This window comes from Macrotis lagotis, chromosome X (genome assembly GCF_037893015.1).
Source record: "Macrotis lagotis isolate mMagLag1 chromosome X, bilby.v1.9.chrom.fasta, whole genome shotgun sequence".
Taxonomy (NCBI): Eukaryota; Metazoa; Chordata; class Mammalia; order Peramelemorphia; family Peramelidae; genus Macrotis; species Macrotis lagotis.
Genome location: NC_133666.1, coordinates 180,621,723 through 180,643,964, shown reverse-complemented (window position 1 = coordinate 180,643,964; position 22,242 = coordinate 180,621,723). Strand labels below are relative to the sequence as shown.

General features: G+C 31.0%; 1 protein-coding gene across 2 annotated transcripts in view; it reads left to right on the top strand.

Moving 5' to 3' along the window:
* The first annotated feature begins 13,024 nt into the window (after positions 1-13,024).
* The window catches only part of CNTNAP4 (contactin associated protein family member 4), a 588,793-nt gene continuing 579,575 nt past the window's right edge, over positions 13,025-22,242 (top strand). Inside the window, exon 1 of one of the 2 annotated variants that reach the window (XM_074208780.1) lies at positions 13,025-13,502. In XM_074208780.1, the coding sequence (XP_074064881.1) occupies positions 13,406-13,502 (97 nt within the window). In that variant the 5' untranslated portion in view covers positions 13,025-13,405. The remainder of the gene's footprint in view (positions 13,503-22,242) is intronic. The other variant, XM_074208782.1, reaches the window with a different exon arrangement.

Sequence of the window (22,242 nt, the reverse complement as noted above, 5' to 3'; positions counted from 1 at the left end):
GAAGATCATATTCTAATGGAGGAGATGACATACAAATAGGCTGGTATACAGGATATACAGAATACATAGAAAGTCATTTCAAGCATAATCATTTCCACTCTGAAAAGTAAAAGGCTTCCTTCAGAAAGTGGGATTTGAGGTGAAACTTGAAGCCAGCAACAGTTTAGAGAAGTCTGGAGAAAAAGTATAACACCACACAGAAAGAGGTTTAACAAATTTTATTATTATTCATAAAGGGAGAAGAAAGACATGCTGGCAGAACAAAGCTTTATGTGTAGACTTTAGGTACCTAATATGGAGAAGGGGAGAATCTAGCTCTACTGAAAAACCCATGTGTTTAGGGTTCAGATTTTTGTATCATTTGAGAAAATGAACCAGAATGATACCAATGGGATACTGCTCTGTTAAGTACAAACTAGTAAAAGGAGAGCATTTTCCAAGCCATCTAACTATGAGAGGAATATGTAGTATAGAAGGAAGGAAATTAACCCTAATGTTACCATGCTAGCAAGAAGATGAAAAAAGATATCTTTGGTTCCAAATTAGTCACACCAGCTTTCATTAGAAGGCAAAATTTATGGGAGTTCAGAGGCAGAGGTGAGGAAGCAAAGCACTTCAGTCCTAGATGATAGTCACAGTAAAAAGGGAGACAAGAAATGAGGAGAAATCAAGGAGACAAGATATGAACTGTCAGTTTTAAGAAATAGTAAGTAAGCCATAATGGAACAAAGGAAAATGTAACAGAGCTTTAATGGATAGAGTATTTTATACTGAACTAAGAAGCTACTAGGGAGTCATTGGAGCCTGTTGAGTGAGGGGAGATAAGATATGGTCAGATATATCCTTAGGGAAAAAAAATCACATCAAAACAGAATGGAGGATGGATTGGAGTAGGGAGAGACTTTAGGTAGAGAGAAAATCCAAATGGCTGCCATAGGTGAGAGATGATGAATTCCTGTTAGTAGGAGTATTGAGAAAAAGACTTCATAGAAATGATTTCATAACTGATTGGATGTGTGAGGAATTACTGTAAAGAGCAGAAGAAGAAATGGAGATTGCAACATAGCTGACTTGTACGATTGATATTAATTGGGAAATATGGGAGAGAGGAGTTGGAGTGAAAGATGGACAATGAATTCTATTTTCATTGTTTTATGTTTGGAAGGCAAGGGCTACCAGAGGGGGGAAATGATTCTGAAAATAAATACCTGGCTGAAAAGAGATGTTTGATAAAGGGATTTGGACTTCTGGATCATGGATTAAATTATTGATATGGTATTTTACTGATCAGAGAAGGATTATAGCTAATAAAGACTACTAAGAATATAATTGCTTTGTAAATCTATGTAAAAAATAATCAAAAGGAATTAAAACTAAAAAATAGAAGAGAGAGAAAATCGATTAATATTCACAAAGATAGATACTATGGAGAATGTCTATAATAAAAGAAGGAAAATAGCAGTTGAGATACCCAGATATTCATAGTGGACAGCCCCTCCCCGCAAAAAAGGAGCAGTTGTAAAACTTCTGGTCTCAAATATTTATACATACATGAAGCAAGAAAGAAAAAATAAAAGCCCTAAGACAAGAAATGAGTTTGTCCTTACAGACATGATATGCAGTTTGTGGAATGACACTCTTGATGAGTTTACTTTAAAAAGAAGAGTTAAAACTAGAAATAAAATAGCTCTATTAACAAATTATACTTATATGGGAAAATTCTGAAACCAAGGAGGGAAAGAGGTTATTTTTTCCTCTCTTATTCTCATTTAAGTATCTAGGTTGTTTTATTTTTAATCTTCATTGTGAGGGATAGTTTGTTTGACTATGAGGGAAGATATATTAAAAATTAATATGATTAAAACATAAAGTTTATCAATAAAAACAAAATTAGAGCATATAGATGTAGCTTATGAAATCTGAGAAAATAAAATAAATCTATTATATTTCAGGAGATGCTAAAATGTTAGAAAATATTAATATCTTCAAATAAGGCAATGGTATGGATTAATATAAAGATTATAAAGAAGGAATCTATAATGAATATATAGGCAACATACAAATATTTTTTTAAATCCTTGCTAAATTTATTTGTATGAAATGACACTAAAATTGATTAAAGAAAAGATATGGACAATTTGAAAAAAAATTAATAAATATCACAATAATTATGTAGTTTAATATTCTGAATGGCTACAAGCAAAAAATAAATTGAAAAAATTGAAAAGAAAATAATTGTTAAGAAAACTGGACTTGATTCACTTCTAATAAATTATGAGGGAAAATATTACAGAAAATATGCTTATCTGAGTACCCCATATTGCACTTATTTAAAATATATGTGATGTATTGGGCCATAAACTAAAATTAAAAGGTTTAAATAATAAAGCGGTTTGATAAAAGAATAAAACAATAACTAATAAAGAAAATCCAAGAGACACATACTTAAATGGTGAATGAATTTTAATATGTAGATTAAAATGATCAAATAAAAAAATCAAAGAAATAATAAATAATTATGTTGCATATGTTAATGAGACATTTCATGTTTTGGGGACATAGAGGAAATAATATACAGAGTAAATTGTATAACCTTCAGAACTTTTAGGAACAAAATAGAAAAAAGATTAATAAATAGATCATGCACTTAAAGAAAAGTCAAATTAACAAAATCAAACAGGCAAAAAAAGGAAAGAAGTCTTTAAAATCAGGAAGATATTAGGGAAAAAAACGTAAAAAAATTATAATTGAAAATAAAAATAAAAAATTTAATTTTTTTAAAGAATAGATTTTCAAAGACTGATAAATTTTTAATTATTAATTAACCTGAAAAAGAAGCAAGAAAGTAAAGCAAAAACATTCATACATTCATTTCTTTATATATTTATATAAAAATCTTTGTTCTTCATTCTTGAAGATCATGAAATCAAGGAAGTGATGGCATGACAAGCAAGTGAATTGGATTTGAGTGAGGAAGTGAAGTATATATATATATATATATATATATATATATATATATGCATATATATTTATATATCCTATAAAATATAAAAGGAAGATGAATTCACAACAGAAGTGAAATTATTTTTCAGAAATTTCCACAAGCTATTATATTGATAAAACAGAAAATTCAAAGGAAGTCAATAAACACTGATAAAAAATAGATGCCCAAACTAATAATGCATAACAGTTCTTAAATATTCCAACCTCTGAAACATAAATTTAGGAAGACATTCATATGTATATATATTCAAATGATTGAAGACAATCAAGATAATTTGGATTATAAACAAGTTACATAAAGTATTAAAAGAATAAATAATTATGATTATTTAAATTCAAAATCTCAAAATAGAATTAGAAGTCTGAATTTATTTTATTTAACTAATAAGCTCTTGGTACTAAAACCAGGCAAGGACAAAGTAGGAAAGAGAATAATAATGTCAAAATGAAACTTTTACAAGTACACTACTATATTCTATGCAGATAATAATTTATTATGAATAAGTTGGATTCCTACTGTGAATAGAAAGATGACTTGATCTTAAAGAAATTGTTATTCTGATCAACATGTATGAAGGAGAAAATCTCATAGAAATAGCTCAATAATTACAGAAAAAGCAAAAAAAACAGATATAATGAATATCTAATTCATAATATGTGTTTATGTGGTTTTTTTACAGCATAGACTTTTAAAAGCTTTAATTAATATAATCAAAAGCATATGACATAGAATTTTATTATAATAGAGAAACAACATAAAAGGTACAATCAGGGATAAAACAAGAATGTCTTCTTTTCCCACATTTAATTGACATAAAACATAAAAATATAATAAAAGTTAAAAACAGTAAATAGAGAGAAATTATTAATATTTTCAGGCAATGTGTTGGTATACTATGAAAGCCTGAGAGAATCAATAGAGTAATGAGATCATTGAATAAGTTGATGAGATAAAATAAATTCATAAATTAATCAACATATGTATATGGTACTGAGAGGAAATTAAAAAATATTAAAACCATGGAAAACTATTTCAAAATAAATCTCTTCAATATAAATACAAAAGTCATTAAAATATTTGAAAGCTAACTTACCAAGACAAATGGAGTTCATTTGGATGGGCAGGACTGTTGATATAGCAATTGACTTCAAGTATTCTTGAGGGGTGTAGTTTTAAGGAGACAGTTGTCTTTTTTTCCAGGCTTGGTAGAAGAGAATTTGAGTATCTTGCAGGAGTCATGCTCAGAGATGGGACAGAAATTTTGAGGACTGGAGAAGTAAAGGTGAACAAAGGAGTGGATGCCTGGCTGCAGCACTGTTGGGTGATATATTTGATGTGGAGGAAGGAGATGTGAAGAAAGAACACAGATGTCAGCTCTGCTTTCATGATCATTACTGATCCTTTGATTGGGGATCTAGAAAACAAGTAAAGTGAATTATTGTCCACCAACTTTTCTTTTTGTTTGAATGGAGAGATATGCATTCTAAAGTTCACTGTTCTTTAGGGGTTTGTTTTTCCCTGTTGCAAGTTGTACTTTTCAAATCTAGGACACTATAAATAAAATTTGACCTATTTTAAATACTTTTCATTCATACATGTTCTTTTTTTTAGGTTTTTGCTAGGGTTAAGTGACATGCCCAAGGTCACAAAGCTAGGTAATTATTAAATATCTGAGGCTGGATTTGAATTCAGGTCCTCCTGAATCCAGGGTCAGTGCTCCATTCACTGTGCCACCTAGCTGCCCCCATATATGTTCTTTATTGAAAACAGGTCACCCAGGAAGGAAGAAAAGTATTTGATTGTGTCACATAGAGATATATAATAAATCATATCAAGCCCTGGTTCAAAAATTATAGTTTTCCTGGTTAGGAACAGAGCCAAAAATCAGGATTGATTTATTAACTTTGGATAAAATCCCCAAATTTGGGATTAAACTTGATCTAGCCTTTATGCTAAGAAAAGTTATAGCACTAGTTTACAATCTGGGATAGAGCAGTCCTAACAGGTTATATTCTCTTACTATCCTCCTCTCTTTCCATATATGCACTTAAGATGTACTGTGTATAAAGTGTTGGGAGGGTGATGACTAAAGAATTGGAATTGCCTTGGGGAAAAACAAAAAGGTGTGACTGTTTCGGGCTTGCAATGCTCATATTCCAAAAATGGAAGCAGAGAAAGAAGTATTTTTCCCTTTTCATTTACTTTCAATTTTGCATGCATCCAGGTAAAAGTATTATAAAACACAAGTACAAATTACAGAATACAAAATAAAAGCACACATCTTTTAAAAATAAAGGAAGAAATGATAATATCAAAATTTATTAAAGTAACTACAAAATGCATAAAATATCTGAGAAAAATGCCATCACACATGTAACAAATAAGTGTGTATAAAGAGTATATAAATAATGATAATATATAAGAAAAGATCATGATCAATTTAAATTAAGTCGATAGATACTCTCTTTACAGAAAAAGAGAAAGCCAGAAAGCAGAACTGCTTCTCAGTAGAACACTAGTCTTGTTAATTTATTAAATATTGTAATACAACCCAAATAGTTTATATAATCAGCATGCTAAAATTTTAATAATTTCTAAAGCTAGATAAAGTAGAAAAAAGGTTAATTTGGAGGAACAAAAGGTCTAGAATATCAACTAAAATACTATAATTTGGCAACCATAAAAAACTATTTGAAACCCATTAAAATCACAAAAGTACATAGATTAGAATGGGCAAGCAAATAAAAGGAACATTTGAAAACAGTGGTTTGGTGTTTGATAAGTCTACTAAAAACTTTTGACAAAAATAATTCTTCTGGAAAGGAAACCCATTTGTTAGAGATTTTATTTAGATTATCATATTAGAGCATATAATATACTATACTCTACTAAAATATAAAAGGTACACTATTTATAGAACAATAACAAAACTAAACTAAAAGAGATAAAGAGGAAGAACCTTTCAGATCTCCAGCCAGGAAGAATATCGTTATCCAAACAAGAAAAAGTAAAGGTAAAAAAGTCAAAATTAACAGTTTAGATTGCCCAGGATTAAATGAATTGAGGAAAAGACAATGAAATAGAATGGAGAAAGATATTTTCATAAAGTATCACTCACAAAGGTTTTGCAACCAAGAGATATAAGGATTTGATATAAACATTAAACACCTAGAATCAGATAAGTGATCAAAGTAAAAATAAGTTTTAGAAGAAATGAACAATAAGTAGCAATTTGGTTAAATGCTTCAAATACTAATATAGAGATCAAAGGAATTTAATTAAATCGTTTCTCCTCCAATACTGAAAAGTCAATATATTTTTAAAAGTGTTCTTTTAAAAAAGATTCTCAATTGTTGGAGAATCTATGGGAAAACAGGCACAAAATTATAATTTATGTTGAGTTATAAATTGATATAATGCTTCTGGCCATCAATTTGGAATGGAGTTCAGAAAATTAATTTATGTATTTCCCTTGATTCAGTTTGCATCTATTTGATCATTTATCCCAAAGAAGGCAAAGATGGGTTTATTTTGTATGAAAATAATTAGAACAACAGTCTTTCTTTTATTATAAGCAATCAAGAAAGCAAACAAAAAACTGGATGCAAAACATGTGCCAATATATTAGGGAATCACTGAAAAATCTATGGTTTATAAAGTATTGAAATATTATAAGAAATCATGACTATCAGAAAGCCAAGAATATATGAGATTTCTTTAAATAGATGAAAAAATAAAATTATATATAACGATTGAAACAATGTGTATGAAAAGTTCAATTACATGAATCTGACCTCTGAATAAATAGAAAACCAATAATGTTCACACATATGAGAAAAATTAAAATAAATTCATTCTCATGTCAAAGAATCAAGATCCACTAGGATATTTTACATATATCATCACTCTTCTTTTAATGATCTGCTGAAGGGAGAAGTTAGGTGGTGCAATGGATAGAGCACTGGCCCTGGAGTGAGGAGGACCTGAGTTCAAATCCAGCCTCAGACACTCAATAATTACCTAGCTGTGTGACCTTGGGCAAGTCACTTAACCCATTTCCTTCCCAAAAAACCCAGAAAAAAAGAGACAATGCTCTTCTGAAGATATAAATTACTTGTCAAAATAATGTTATAAATAGAATTAATGAAAATCACACAAAATTTTAATCAAAGCTTAGTTTAAAAAATATCATTTTCCTCCATCCAGTTTTATGAAACCCTGAATTCTATCTGTGGAACCAAAGTTAAGAATTCCTGTTTAATTGTATGTTTGTCTGTTTGTTTTTATTGCCACATGGGAAGTTGAATTATTTGTTTTAATAAATGACTATCGGAAAAGATGGAAAAGATATAATTAAAATCCATTTAAAAATTACATTTTCTTCAAGTTCAAACTGCAAAAACATAATTTCCTTAAGGATTAGTGATATTGGTTAAATAGTTTTTTGTGGGTATAACGGGGTTGGAGGATCCTAGTCTCAACATATTGTGTATAGTAGAAAATAATCAGAGGTAGGGAGAAAGCCTGAAGCATGTATTAAGACACCAAGGGGGGAAAGAAGAATGAGTTAACAATTTTAAATCTTACCCCTATCCCAAAATCTGGAGAATAAAGACTATAACAAGAGTTTTGAGTTTTTTAATTATTCAGCCATTTGTAACCTTTAAGAGGACAATTTCAGTGAAATGTTAGTACCAAAACCTGAATCACAAAGTGTCATGAAATGAGCTGGGGATGAATTGGAAGAATACATATGGTACAGTTTCCAAGATATTTACCAGGGGAAAGAAGATGAAAAATAAAGTAATAATGCAGGAGGAGTCCATGATGAGGGTAATATAAGGTAAATAAATAAATATATATAAAATAATATATTTGTATGTTGTATTTATATGTATATATGCATATACATGTTAGTGTATGTGCATGTGTACAGGTGTTTACAATATGTATATATGTACACAAATGCATGTATATGCATTCATGTATATATATATATATATATATGCCTTTTTATTCACTTTTCCTTTTAAAAGTTATAATTTCTAAGTACTGAAAGTATCTGGAGAAAGAGAGATTAAAATTTCCTGAGAAGGGATGATGGATAGAATGAAAGTCTGGAAGACATTGGAGAGAATTAAATCATGTATTTAAGTTTTAACAGGGTTAGCACTGGAAATGAAAAGAAAGCACAATTTTTACATTGAAACAAGTGAAAAAAATGTAGAAAGGGGGAAAGATGATGAGTTTGGTGATGAAGATGTGTATATGAAATTCAAGAATACATCTAGGTGAAGATATTCAATAAGAAGCAAGTATGAAGTAAATATACATACTAATTTTGAGATGAAAAATAAGGACATTAAAAGAATTTGGGGAACTGAGCTCTGTCTTTTAACAAAAAAGTAGGGGAATAGGTCATCTTCTAAGGCTCAGGGAAATGAGATTTAATATAGTTGTTTTGAAGAGTTAACAAAAGAATAGCAAAAAGATTATTAAACAACAATGCAGATCTGGGTGAGATTAAAAATCAGAAAATTGTCTTGGTGCTGCTTTGTATATTTTAATTTGGAAGATTTAAGCTTTGAACTCTCAAAGGACTAAAGTTATATACTTAGGCTAAGTATATTGACATTTATATTTCTTCAAGAAAATATCTGGCAAGTAATTGTTGATCTATTTTTTCCTCCTATATATTTTCATTTCTGTTGGGAAAACTGTTATACTTTTTTTTATCTCTACATGAATATACACATACACACATATGTGTGTGTATGTGTACACATATACCTTAGGCAATTTTCATTCATATTTCTAACTGAAAATAACATATGTTTAATAAGGATAAGACAAGGAAATATAAGAAAGGAAAAAACTATGTGTATGTATTATTTGTATATGTGGGTCTTTCGGAGGATTATAGGAGATTATAGGTTTAGCAAATACAAGAGAGAAAAGGTATTGGAGGTTAAGATGAGAATCAAGATCACATTCATTAAAGATACAGAAATTATATAGGTGGAAAAATAAGATATTTTTGGAGATGGAATTTCCATAGTTTGAAATCTTGGAAGTGAAGCAATTTCCTGTGATATGCATTTCTACTTTGTGGGTAGGTGATTGAAGTAAAGCTATAATGCATGTTTTCAGTCCCAGGTTGTACTAATTAAGTGTATGACTTTTGCCAAGCAACTAAAACTCCATGTTCCCCAATTTCTCCTTCTACAAAAGTGTGTTTCCTTGAGACTTAATTTGTTTTTTAACAATAAAATTCTAAGATGAAACAGTAGCAGTTTGAATAACTCTAAAGAAAGTTCCCAAATTGAACAATGCAAACTGAATGGAAGGAAAAGAAATAAGGAAATGAAAACTTATATCTAAATGTAGATATAACCCAAGGATCTATTTTGGAACCTATTTTCTATCCTCACATTCTTTCTCAATGTCCTTGATATCTCACAGAGATTTACTTACCTCTATGCTGATGTTTTCCAAACCTATAGTTCCTACCCAAATCCTAAGCTCTAGTCTTACTTCACTCATTGTCTTCTGGATAAAATATTGACTTGACCCAGAAATAATTTAAAATCAACACATCCAAAATAGAAGTAATTATCTTTCCCCACAAATCCACATATTCTGTGAATTTATTTATTTTTGTTTAGATCACTACATTCTACTATTTATGAGGTCTGTAACCTCTGTATTATCCTCTACTCCTCACTCTCATTCTTCTGACATATAGACTAAATTGCCAAATAATATTTCTATTCAACATTTCTCTTTGTCTCTCTCCTGTCTGACTTTCTCAAACATTTCCTTCTCTCTACTCATACAAAGACCTTACTTCATCTTCATCACCTTTTTCCTATACTATTGTTATACTCTCCAAAAGTACCTTCTGCCTCCAATGACTTTCCTTTTTGTTCTTTTCACAGCTACCACCTTTTCCCCCTAAAGAACATATCTGACTGTGTCACTCATCTACTAATTAAAAACAAAACAACAAAAAAACCTCCCTTTTACTATGCAAAGGGGATTTAGGAACTGAGTTAGGAACTTCAAATTCAGTCTCAGATATTTAGTATCTCTGAGACTCCTGACAAGTCCTTTAATTCTTGTTTACCTCAGTTTATTTATTAACTGAGAATAATAACAGTGTCTACATCTCAGGGTTGTTTTAAAGATTAAATGAGATAAAAATTGCAAAGAATTTAGCAAAAGACCTAGCTCATAGTATATGCTATATAAATGTACTATTATTATTAGCTATTAAATCCTTCCATGTAACATTTAAAATGCTTAATAGCCTGGCTCCAACTTACCTTTCAAGATTATTTTACATTATTCCTGACCACAAATACTGTGGTTCATCCAGATTTGTCTTATGTCATTCCTTAAATACATCACTCTATCTTCTGCCTCCTTGTCTTTGTCCCAGACATGCCCCATGATGAGAATGAATCTTATTCACCTTTGTTTTGCATAATTCCTAGTTTGCTTCAAGCTTCAGTTAAAAGGCAACCTTCTCAGGGCAGCTAGGTGGCACAGTGGATAGAGCACCAGCCCTGGAGTAAGGATTATCTGAGTTCAAATCCAACCTTATACAATTAATAATTACCTAGCTGTGTGACCTTGGGCAAGTCATTTAACCCCCCTGCCTTGCAAAAAAAAGCTGCCTTCTTCATGAAATCTTTCCTTAACACCCTGGATTTTAAAAATCATCTTTTGTCTATTTTGTATATATCTATGCAAATATGTATCATATTCCTCAGCTAGAATATCAGCCCATTGAAGTTAGGGACTGTTTTAACATTTGTTATTGTATCCCCAGTGTCTAGCACAATGCCTTACATTCTTAAAAATGCTTGTGGATTGAATTATATAAAATTACCATACTTGAATATAAATTTATTTTCAATCCCTCTTCAAGTCTAAAATAGCATTTGATCAAGATGATTTACTGCCTACAAATTTTAATGGGTTTCACAGTCTTATTTGTATTCATATGCTATGATCAATGTATAGCATGGATGGCAAAAGCTTAAAATCTCCAGATCATCTTGTCATTCCGTGTTATTTTTGACCTGCATTAAAGCTTCCAAAAAGACAATAAGAGTTGTTAACACTATTTTTTTCTGATTGTATATGAATGCCCAATTCTTCCATCAAATATTTGGTAATTTTTCTGGAGGTACACAATGGTCCATTTAGAATTTGACTCTGATTTTATGTAGTACACCAATTAACCTATCACATGGGAAATAAATTTCAGTTTTCCTAGAAAGAAGAAAAACTACACATAACTTCATTCAGTTCTTTTCTTATATTATATACCATATTTAGGTTTTGTTACTTTAGTGTGGTGCATATATGCAGTCTATTTTAATTTTTAAATGTTTCCCAATGTCCTTGTGAAGACCATCACCTATTTTCATATTTCAGCTTCAAAGATGGAGACATTTCTTAGATCCTTTACTACCACTTCATTGTTGACCATATAACTGATATTCTCAAATCACTCTCACTATTTTCCCTGATTACCCTTATTACTATTGCAATCCATTTTTTGAAGGGGTTCATTTTAAGAACTGAGATGTTTCCCAATCTACAGTCACTCAGGAGTACCCAGGAGTGTTTGAAATGACATCAAAGGATGAAAAAAGCATGAAATATTATTGTCCTGAAATAAAAGGATGGAAGTGCCTGGCATGCTATGAACAACAGTGTCATGAAGAATTGGACATGACTGAACAACTGAATGACAATATTCTATATGAAATGTTACTACTTTTAAAATATTAAAAGAACAAGAGAAAAGCACCTGTATTGGTTCTCTGGTTAACATTTGTGGGGGAAGGGAAGACTATGAATTGGGCAGGGAAAAAAAAGAGAGCATTTGAGAGGAATATTAATTGAGGTAATAGTCACACTGATCAAACAATGTATGCACCAAAGTCCACTATTTACCCTCTTTATGATGGAAGACACCAAAGTTTACAATACATCCCCATAACAGCATTCTAGTCATTTGGTATCCTACTCTATAGGCAGAAAGTTATTTTATAACACTTATTTGAAGGTAGGTAATAGTTTTTCAAAAATCTCCAGCATCTGGTAACTGAGGTTGAAGAGCCATGTTCACATTAACAATTTTATTGAACTATTTGATCTTTAACTCTTAATTTGTTTCACTGCCCATAAGACCTTTAAACATCTGTCTTTATGTCATTCAATTCAACAATCCTTTATTGAAGGACACACATTTGCCAAACAAAGAAATTTTCTAAGTTTTAATTTTTTTTTGGTTTTTTTACATTCTTCTATATAGTGTTTACATTTTCCTTTTCCTGTGATGTTCCTTTATCTTCCTTTTTTGCCTTTATGAAATTTTTATTAAAATCTTAGTATCACTACCTTGCCTGAGTAGCCAGATGTTTTAGAACTTTTCATTGATCAAATTAAAGCTATTTAATTTAATTGATCGGACTTACCCCATCCTGAAACAAAATAACAAAAGTACCAGCCAGTTCAATACCTTATGCTTTTAAATCTTTTCCAAGAATGACTCTATCCCCTAACAGGAATTTGTAGAATAAAAATGCTGACATCTCCTATGTAAAGAAAACAATTTCTTATACTCCATGAGTACTTTTTTCTTTCTTGAGACTGCTTAGATTATTTTTTTTCCTAACTGAATCATTTGAACCGATACACAGGACAGTTGTACCTGTATACCACCAGAATTAACATTAAATATCTCCAGGATATAATGTATGGCTTCTCCAAGCTGCAGTACTTTGAAATACTCTGCCAATTAAAAGGAGGCAAGATGAAGATGGGGCAGTGAATCAGGAATATTTCATTCCTCCTCCCCAATCCTTTTCTCTCCCCACCCCCAAAGTGTTCATTATGATGAATGGAGCACAGAGGGAGCAAAAACAGCAACGAGAGCCTATATCGATGCCAGTGTGCAGGCTGCTGTATCTCATTGTCTGGCTTTCATCATAGACTCACATTTCCTACCTGTCACCACAAGGGGTGTCCAGGACACATTATGAACATGAAGCTTCAGTAACCAAGCTGTACAGAGTAGTCTAGCAGTTTAGCCCTGAGTGATTCTGAGAAATTGGAAGAGAGATTTTTTTTTTGTTGTTGCTGCTCTTCAGGGATTGCTGCTGTTAGGGAGGGGTAGGGAATGGGGAGCAGATTTGGAGGTGTGTATGCATGTTTGAGAGGATGCAGGGTGCATTTGACTGAAGAGTCTGGGCTCTGAGAAGCCTTTAGTGAGAGAGAGAAAAAAAGGGAAAGAGACGAGGGCGACGGAGGCAGAGAGAAGAGGAACAAAAATAGGACTGGAGAGCAGCTGCTTCCTAATACTCTGATTCTTTGGGTGCCTCAATGAATATGAACATGGATCCTGTCCCTGAAGCCTTCCTCAAGCTCCTGTTTCTGTTATCTATTCGAAATTGGAGCCCAGTAGTAGCAGGAAATGCACGTAAGTAAAACAAATGATTTTTAAAACTTCAGGCTATCTGAAAAACTTTGGGGTTTACTATTATTTTCCTAATTATTATTTTTATTATTATTTTGTCTAGAATTTCAGAAAATGTTCTGAAAAAATAAAGCATTCTTCTGAATCTTCTGTTTAAGTGGTAATCCTGAAAAAGAAATCTCTGTTTACAACCACAACCACTACCACCCCCATCCCCACCCCCACCAGTTCTCTTGTCTAAAATGTGCACTGTATTTTTTTTTTACTTTTTTGTCTGTAGTCATGATATTTACTCTATCTCCTCTGAATATTCATTGAAAAAATCTCAAGTTCTAGTAAAATCTGAATTTAGCATTTTAGCCAGGGACTAGTATGCAAATGTCTTCATTTATTCTTTTTGAGGACTACTGCATTTTGTAGGAATTATGTCCAACAGAAAAAGAACTGGCAGACTTTATAGTATACTGCATCAGCTAGGATATTAGCAGGTTATAATTTTGTAGACTAGTATCTGTCTGCATCTTCTGAATTATAGAGGTTCTCTAATATTTTATAGCTCATAGAACACATGTAGAAAAATCCAAACATTGGAGAATGAGGTCTGATGGCTACAGAGGCGTAGCTGAGGCAAGGGGTCTCATTTCTAATAGTAGAAAGTTTTGGGGGGTTTTTTAATGTAAGAGAAAGAAATGTAGCTGATGATCCAGGCTTTGAAGAAAATTACACTTTTTGGATGGACTTTTACAATCTATCTTTGAGAACCTTGCTTATGAGTAATTCGTTTGTGTATATATGAGAATTCCACAAACACCAATAAACCCCCACTATTTGAAAAATAGCACTATTAATCTAATCTTAAAATACTTTTCTGAAATTTGGCAGACCCCAATGGGTTAATAGTTTATAATATTTCACAAAAAAGTTTATTTAGACTTTAAAAAATGATTTGTAGTCAAAAGGAAGCAGAATATCTCCATCCTTGACTGAATGTTAATAACCCCTAATATTAGGATTTTTATTATCAAATCCTCAAATTCTAAAATGATAAAATGTAATGATAGTTTATTCTTTGAAATCTGATTCCCATCCTCCTTTCCCACCCTTCCCCAAAATGTGTGAGTGATTAGCTTTTACAAGAAAGTGCTAGTAGGAATGCTCAGAAATGACATGATTGCAGTATAGCTGGGGGACAGTTTGGAGGAATCAACTAAACAGTTAACTAGGAAGTTTGTAGTATCTCAACATTTTACAATACTTAAGACCTTGGGGAGATCTGGTGAGTGAGAAGCATAAATGAGACTTGGAGCTCCAAAAAAATCACTTATATGAAATTACTATGATGATCTTGTGTTGTCATTCAGTAATGGTATCTGTTCAATGCTCTAGTGTATATCTCAGGGCAAAAAAAAATGAGCACTTAACTCCTGAAGGCAATTGCCATAACATTTTCTAAGACTTTAATTTAATTCTTGGAGTGTTTCAGATCCTGGCAAACTTCAATTATTTACACATCACTACAATACTTAAGCAACACCTTGGTTATCATTGCATATTGTATTAAAAACTAAATGAATTGCTCAAAAAAAAAAAAAAGCAAAGCATTGCAGCATAGAACTGCCAAAGTATAACAGAGAAATAAGGCACTAGAGGTCACTCTTACAATTTAAGAAACATGACTTCAAAAATAGTTCTTTCTTTTACAGAAGCAGAATTTGCTTTGAAGCATCTTCCTGCCTTGCCTTATAGAGATGTGATTAGACTGTATTGACAAATGATTACCTTTGTTTCTTCTTTGTATTAAAAACTATACGAGAGCCCAAAACAAAAATACTAAATATTCTCTCTGCGTGTCTCAGTTTCTCTTTCTGTCTCTGTCTCTCTGTCTCTCTCTGTCTCTCTCTGTCTCTCTCTCTCTCTGACTGACTCTGTCTCTCTGTCTCTGTCTGTCACTCTCTCCTCCTCACTCTCTCCCCCTCACTCTCTCCCTCCCTCCTTTTGTCCTTTTTATCTTTCTTTTGATTAAAATTCTTGTTATAAACTAAAGGAATGACTCTTCTTCCAAATTCCCATATATATAGAAGAAAGGATATCTGACTAAAGTGGAACATGACTCAAAACTTGTGTAGAGGAGTCTTCTGGCTATGGGATACAGGAAGGAGGAGGGAAGGAGGGAGAGAGGGAGGTAGGAAAAGAGAGAGAGAGAGAGAGAGAGAGAGAGAGAGAGAGAGAGAGAGAGAGAGAGAGAGAGAGTTTGTTTTCATAAAGGGAAAATTCCTCAGGAATTTCTTTACCTTGGTTTCTATACTTTAAGGGTGCTATAATAAGTCTAGCCATTGAAACTTCTAATCTACTGATCAAAGTTTAAACTATTTAGTCACCATGTACATCTGATTAGAAATAAGAGTTCTTACAGCATCAGGAATACTGCTATATAATAACATGGTGAATGTATTATTGTGGCCAGAAAACAAGCACATACTAATTCTCAATGTCTTTGATATATATATATATATATATATATATATATATATATATATATATGTATTAGTGTTTATGATAAATATATTTGTCAGAACACTGTAACTAAATTCACTCGGACGAATTTTATTCTCATTTTTTTATCCCGAACACGTTGAGAGTGATTTATTTGGGTCAAAGTAAAGGTATAAAATATGTAGACATCTGAAAATTCAGTTCAAAATGTTTTTTGAATAAAAAGAATGTTTAGTGTGAAATTTTAAAAATTTTCTCATGGGAGGGTTTCTATTGTTATGATAAGCATTATAATTTATCAATAAGAATAGAATTTTTTTAAAAGAATAACAAAAAATATTCACATTTTAAAAGCCTGCAAAATGTTGTTTGGGGGATGGGGAGGATTCTTTTAAAAGTTGAATAATCCAGATAATGTTAAAAAATCAGTCAAAAAGTGAACCATACATAAAAAAGTTTGATGAATTGAATAGTATATATATATATATATATATATATATATATATATATATATATATATATATATGTATTTGAAAGTCATGGAAAAAATAGATAGATCTATATAAATATATACATATATATTTATATATATGCTTTGGTACTTATGTATAATTATGCATAAATTTGCTAATGAGTTTATAGTGTGGGCTGGGTGTGAAGGCACACCTGTGTGACCATCTATGCATATCTCTCATTCATCCATTCCTACATGCATTCATACTTACATATATATATATATATATACATACATGCATACACACACACACCTATATGTATCTATTATCACTTCCAAGAGACTTCCTTTGATGTTATTCATATATACTTGTATATGTATACATGCATGAATGTGTCTATTGCCTATGCATGAGAAATGGGCCAGGTGAGACATTATTAGCAGTTGTGCAATGTTTACATCTATTTAATAACAGATTTTAAAAATCACACCAAGCAAATATAGGTTTATATAAAAATATCTATGTATATGACATTAAGAAAAGTTCCTCTGAAAATACTTTGTTTTTCACTATGTAAATACATCTTTTCTTCTCACTGTATTTACAGCTGTTTCTTCCTGAGTAAATCAATCATTTTCTAAAGTAGCCAAAGGCTGCCTATTTGAAACTGGGTCATAAAAAAAATCATATCATAGGGGTAAGAAGCAAAAATTTCATTGCCTCTTTGCAATTATAGATATTTTATTTGAATATAAACTGATTTAATTAATCTAGGTGAACAAATTAAAGTATAAGAATTTCAGGGGTCAAAAAGTTGTCAACTGAAAAAAAGTGCATTCCATGTTTTTGAAAATATAACAACCATGTCTTCCTTATTTTTCTGAATTGTTTTGTTTACTCTCTAATTTTCAAGATGAATCGTGGAGAGTTCACTGTATTAACTAATATTTTAAAAATAATTAATGAACCCAGCAACTGTTCTTTTTGAAATTGTTTTTTTATTCTTAGCCAAGACTATTGATTTCTAGGATCCGGAAAGCTCTTTTGACTAGAATTTTAGGATTATAGTTCATAGCTAAACTCTGTATCAAGGGTCAGGATTTTGGAAGTTGTAATGGAGGATTCTGTACTGTACTTACACTACTCATTAGATAGATGAAAGAGACCCCTTCTGATTCAAGTCCATATTTGACAACAATAAATATTATCTGATAGAATTTTAAGAAAGGATCTACTTTAAAATTGGCTGTCAATCTCAAAATTCTTTCTAAAGATTAAAATTATTAACTTCTGAATTACCATCAATGTAGAAAAAGAATTCCTTGTAGATAATGGAAAAATTAAATAGTTCAATGGAAAAATCATGAATTAATCTTTATGCTACTATTTTGTCAGTTGTGATCTCTAGTAGAAAATTCTTTTCGTAGTTCACTCTATCATGAGGATGATTTAAATTTCTCTTTGATTTGAAGAGATGCAAGGTGGTATGGTAGATAGTGACAAAGACAATGTAAGAAATAGTTTTGTTCAAGGCTTTTCTCCTATATAAACTATGGAATCCTAGGCTAGTCACTTAAGAAGTCAGTAGTTGGCACAGTAAGACTCTAAATTTCAACAAACAAACAAAAATGAAGATCATACAAACAGAAATGAAGATCAATCTTAATTAGAAGAGAAAATTTTCTTTGATGGAGTTTATCATTATAATCTAAAGCACAGGTCTAGCATACATGTATATTCATATTTGTATACATATATTCATTCATCCAAATAAATATACAGGCCTGATTATATGCATGTATGTATAGTTGTGTTGAGAAACAGATATTTTTATTGAGATGACTTTGGATATTAGGATAAGATGTGAATATGAATATCCAATTTGAAACTAAGGAGGCAAAATTCAAATTTTATCACTTAAGGTTTCTCAATCAACATTCATTATGTAGAGAATGTTTATTATTCTAGATATTTAAAATTAATGATTAATGAATAATCTACTTGGTATTGGTTTTTCTCATTGCTGAATAAGTGGGTCATGCACATACATTTGTTTTAAAAATCTGAAAGTATGCATGCATAGAATCAAATTTTACATATTTCTGAGTTCACATCAATTTAATTTTGCCTACATTACTACTTTTATTACATTATTTTATACAGGAAAATGCTTATAAACTTTGAAATTGAATGATACTTTTAAAAATTTTTGTAGAACTATAATTTCATTAAAGAAATCATTTCAGTAATGAATTCTCTTCTGGGGAAATACTGAGTTTAGGCCTATGTTTACATTATGAATCTTTTTTAATGATTTGTGTCAAATTTCATCAGAAAAAATGTGTCAAAACACAACTGCTCTCTTATTTCAAGTAATGCAAAATATGGCAAAATTCTGGAAAGATCTAAAGCTTTTCCTTTGAATGTAATGCAGTGTAGTTTGTTTTCTCTAGAATCCTCAAATTGCTTCAAGAACAGTAAAATTTGACTTAATAAAAGTAATGAAGGGTCCTAGGTAAATTAATTTAACTTAATCAAACAATAAAACAGCTTGAAGCAAAGATACCTTGGCATTGTATGTTGGGAAAATAGTCTTGGTTGATTACTCAGTTTTTACTTTTAGAAATACACTCTATAAGCTGTAGAACTCAGTATAGTAAGCAATCCATCATCAGTTCTATCATCAAAAATCAAACAAAACACTGTGAACAGTGATACGTTAAAAAAAAAATTTCACCACATTAAAAGTCGTCTTCCCCTTTTCAGATTTCACTTAGAGAAAAATACTCAGAAATCTTAAGAAATTTATGATGATTATGTTCACTTCCATTATTTATAATAGTAATGCAAACTTGAGTTGATTCTAAGGAACAGTGGGTTAACTGAAAAAATGATGTTAAAGATATTTATATTTCAAGTAAAAACATACAATTCAAGTAAAAATGTTATTATATAATTTTGTTTCTCATCAAAGTTACATGGGTTGAAAATATAAATTTACAAAATTTGAAGTTCTAGAAGTCGATGCGAAAATACAAGTATATAAATACAAGTATATATATATATTCTCCTGTAAGAATAAACTTTAGATTTAATCATGTATTAACTTTGTGGAAATTGCACCTTCTAATTACTCCTCACTGTTGCTTTATGACTATTGATGAATGTATTTAGAACATGTAAAGTCTTTCCATGTGATTAAAAAATAATCTGAGTTAACTGATTCAAAGAGGAGCTTTGCAAATAGTATGGTCCTAAAATATAAACTTTTCTAGTGTCTAACTGTTAATTCTGACTTCATTTAGATGTTAGTTATGTGATTCTATTTCTCCTGGTTATATTGTGATACCTTTTAATTTATTTATTAAAAAGTTTTCTTTCTGATTTTTCAAATAATATTTTTATTGTCTCTCCCTCTACACCCTTGTTAAAAAAAAGAATGAAAATGAAATCCTTCCAAACCTATAAAGCAAATGCTCACAGTAGTCATGTCTAAAAGTATATCTCTTTCTGGAGGCTATCATCTCTCTGTCAGGAAGATGAGTTGTTTTATTTGATTATCAGTATTTTAGACTCATTCATATTTTCTTTTCCCCCTTAATAAAAATGAATTGCTATAACTGAACTACTAAAAATTAGCATAGTATCCAAAAGGGAATCCATTTCAAAAATGAAGAATTTTTGATAAATATCAAGGAAGTTGAAATAATGCCTTTCCAGTGTTTACTGAACATCTGGTAAGTACAAGTGCATCATCACATAATACTCAGTGAAAATATCTTTTCACATTGGCATAGTCATAGGTAACAGTAGTAAAACCAATATTCTGGAGAGAAATAGAGCATGTCTTTTGTTTTTTCACTATGAATTCCCTTCATGGTTCATGAGAAACTGTTACTCTAGTAATAAAATGGGAAAAGTGGCATAAAACAGGAGGTAAAAATGATCCTGTTTATGTTCCAGTTAATGAGTACTTTCAGTGCAATAATTTGGAAAGTGATTGAAGCCTGGAAACTTTTGACATTTTAAGTAGTTTTAAATTAGTAACTACAGAATTATTATTTAAATACCATACCTATTTAATAGTGCAGTAATGAAAACTACCTCTAAGGTTTTAAATCACAGAGGAAAAGAAAAAAGTATAAAATATATCAGTTGGGTTGTAGCTCTAATTACTTTTTTATTAAGTATATCTCATTATGTGGTAGTGTTCTATAGTAAGAAATTTCTTATTTCTAACTCACAGAATGGTTGTTTGTTTCTGTAACCTTTTAAAAATGAAGAAGGGGGAACAGATAAAATTAAGACATTTTTAATGGATTTTAAGGGATAAAATATTAGAAGAGGGTCAAATATTTAAATTTACCTACATTACTAAATCACATTCATTATACATTTTCACAGTGAATATGACTTGTTTTTTTTTTTACTTTATATCAGGTGATAACATCCAAAGGAGAAACAGTTTTAAAATGTCATTCATTCTGTAGGCAATCATTCCAGTGTGCTACTGGAAGAAAATGAGTAAGGTTTTAATGTAGTTTACTCAATGACCTTAGGCAGGTCACTTGAACTATTTGACTGAATCTGAAACATTTACCTATTATTTTAACATTTATCAGGATCTCTGTTATCTTTACCTTGTTCAAGTCCACTGAATTTGAAGTTGAATTTTTGATATACTTCTTCAATTTTTTTAAACTATCATATCACTTATCTCTTTATAAAATTCTCAAATCATGAAATAGGATACTAGGTTACACTGATCTAAAAGTTTTTTGTAACCATCAATTTCTAAACACCTGAGTATCAAGAGATAGCAATTAAATTTAGCATTCTAAGAGAACATGCTTTTGGAGTGGACAGCTAAATGAAGACATGATTTATACTGAGGTTAAGAGAATAATTTGTGTTTATGTGTTTGTTTTTGTTTTTGTTTTTGTTTTAGGGGCATAAATATTGCACTGTAGTATCCAGTACCTAGCATATGGTTGCTTACTTGCTACTTGGTAGTGATGTCAGGAGAATAATCCCCAGCCTGGGTGTTTTGGCAGGGTGAGGAATTGAGAGATGGCAAAATGCCTGTTGTAAGACTGTGTATATTCTGCTAAACTAGGATGATAACATCATTCTATCACAATCTCTTGATAGCTCATTTTCTAGGAAAGCACAATGTAAACCACAAAAATATACCATATATAATAAAAGTGATTCTGGATCATCTCCATCTATCAAGTCTCCTCACTGGAAAAAAGGATGAAATTAGTGTTTTTAATAATAATATTTGTCCTTTTTTAAAAGAAGACAAAGATATCAGGGAGGTGATGCCATGACAAACACATGAATTGGATTTGAGTGAGGGCCTGCTATGCTAAGTCACCAGTCTTACTTTCTTCTCCATAGTCATATGGGTCCAGTGGCCAGATATGAATCAGGGATGACAAGAGATGGCCCTAGATATAGGGCAATTGGGGTTAAGTGATTGCCCAAAGTTACTCAGCTACTAAGTTTCAGAGACTAGATTCAAACTCATATCCTCCTGATTCCAAGGCCAGTGCTCTATCCATAGTGCCACCTGGTTGCCCAAAGTTGTTTTAAAGAATTTACTTTAAAGACAAATCAGAGGTTATAGGAAGGTGGGAGTGGGGGACAGCTATTGTCCAAGTTATAGAGGGCAATTTAATTTGAAACAAATAGGGGAGTATTTTAGTCAGATATTATTTTGGTTTAACTGGTAGTGAAAAGATGTTTGCGTGTATGTGTGTGCACATCTACATTCACATGTACATATATGT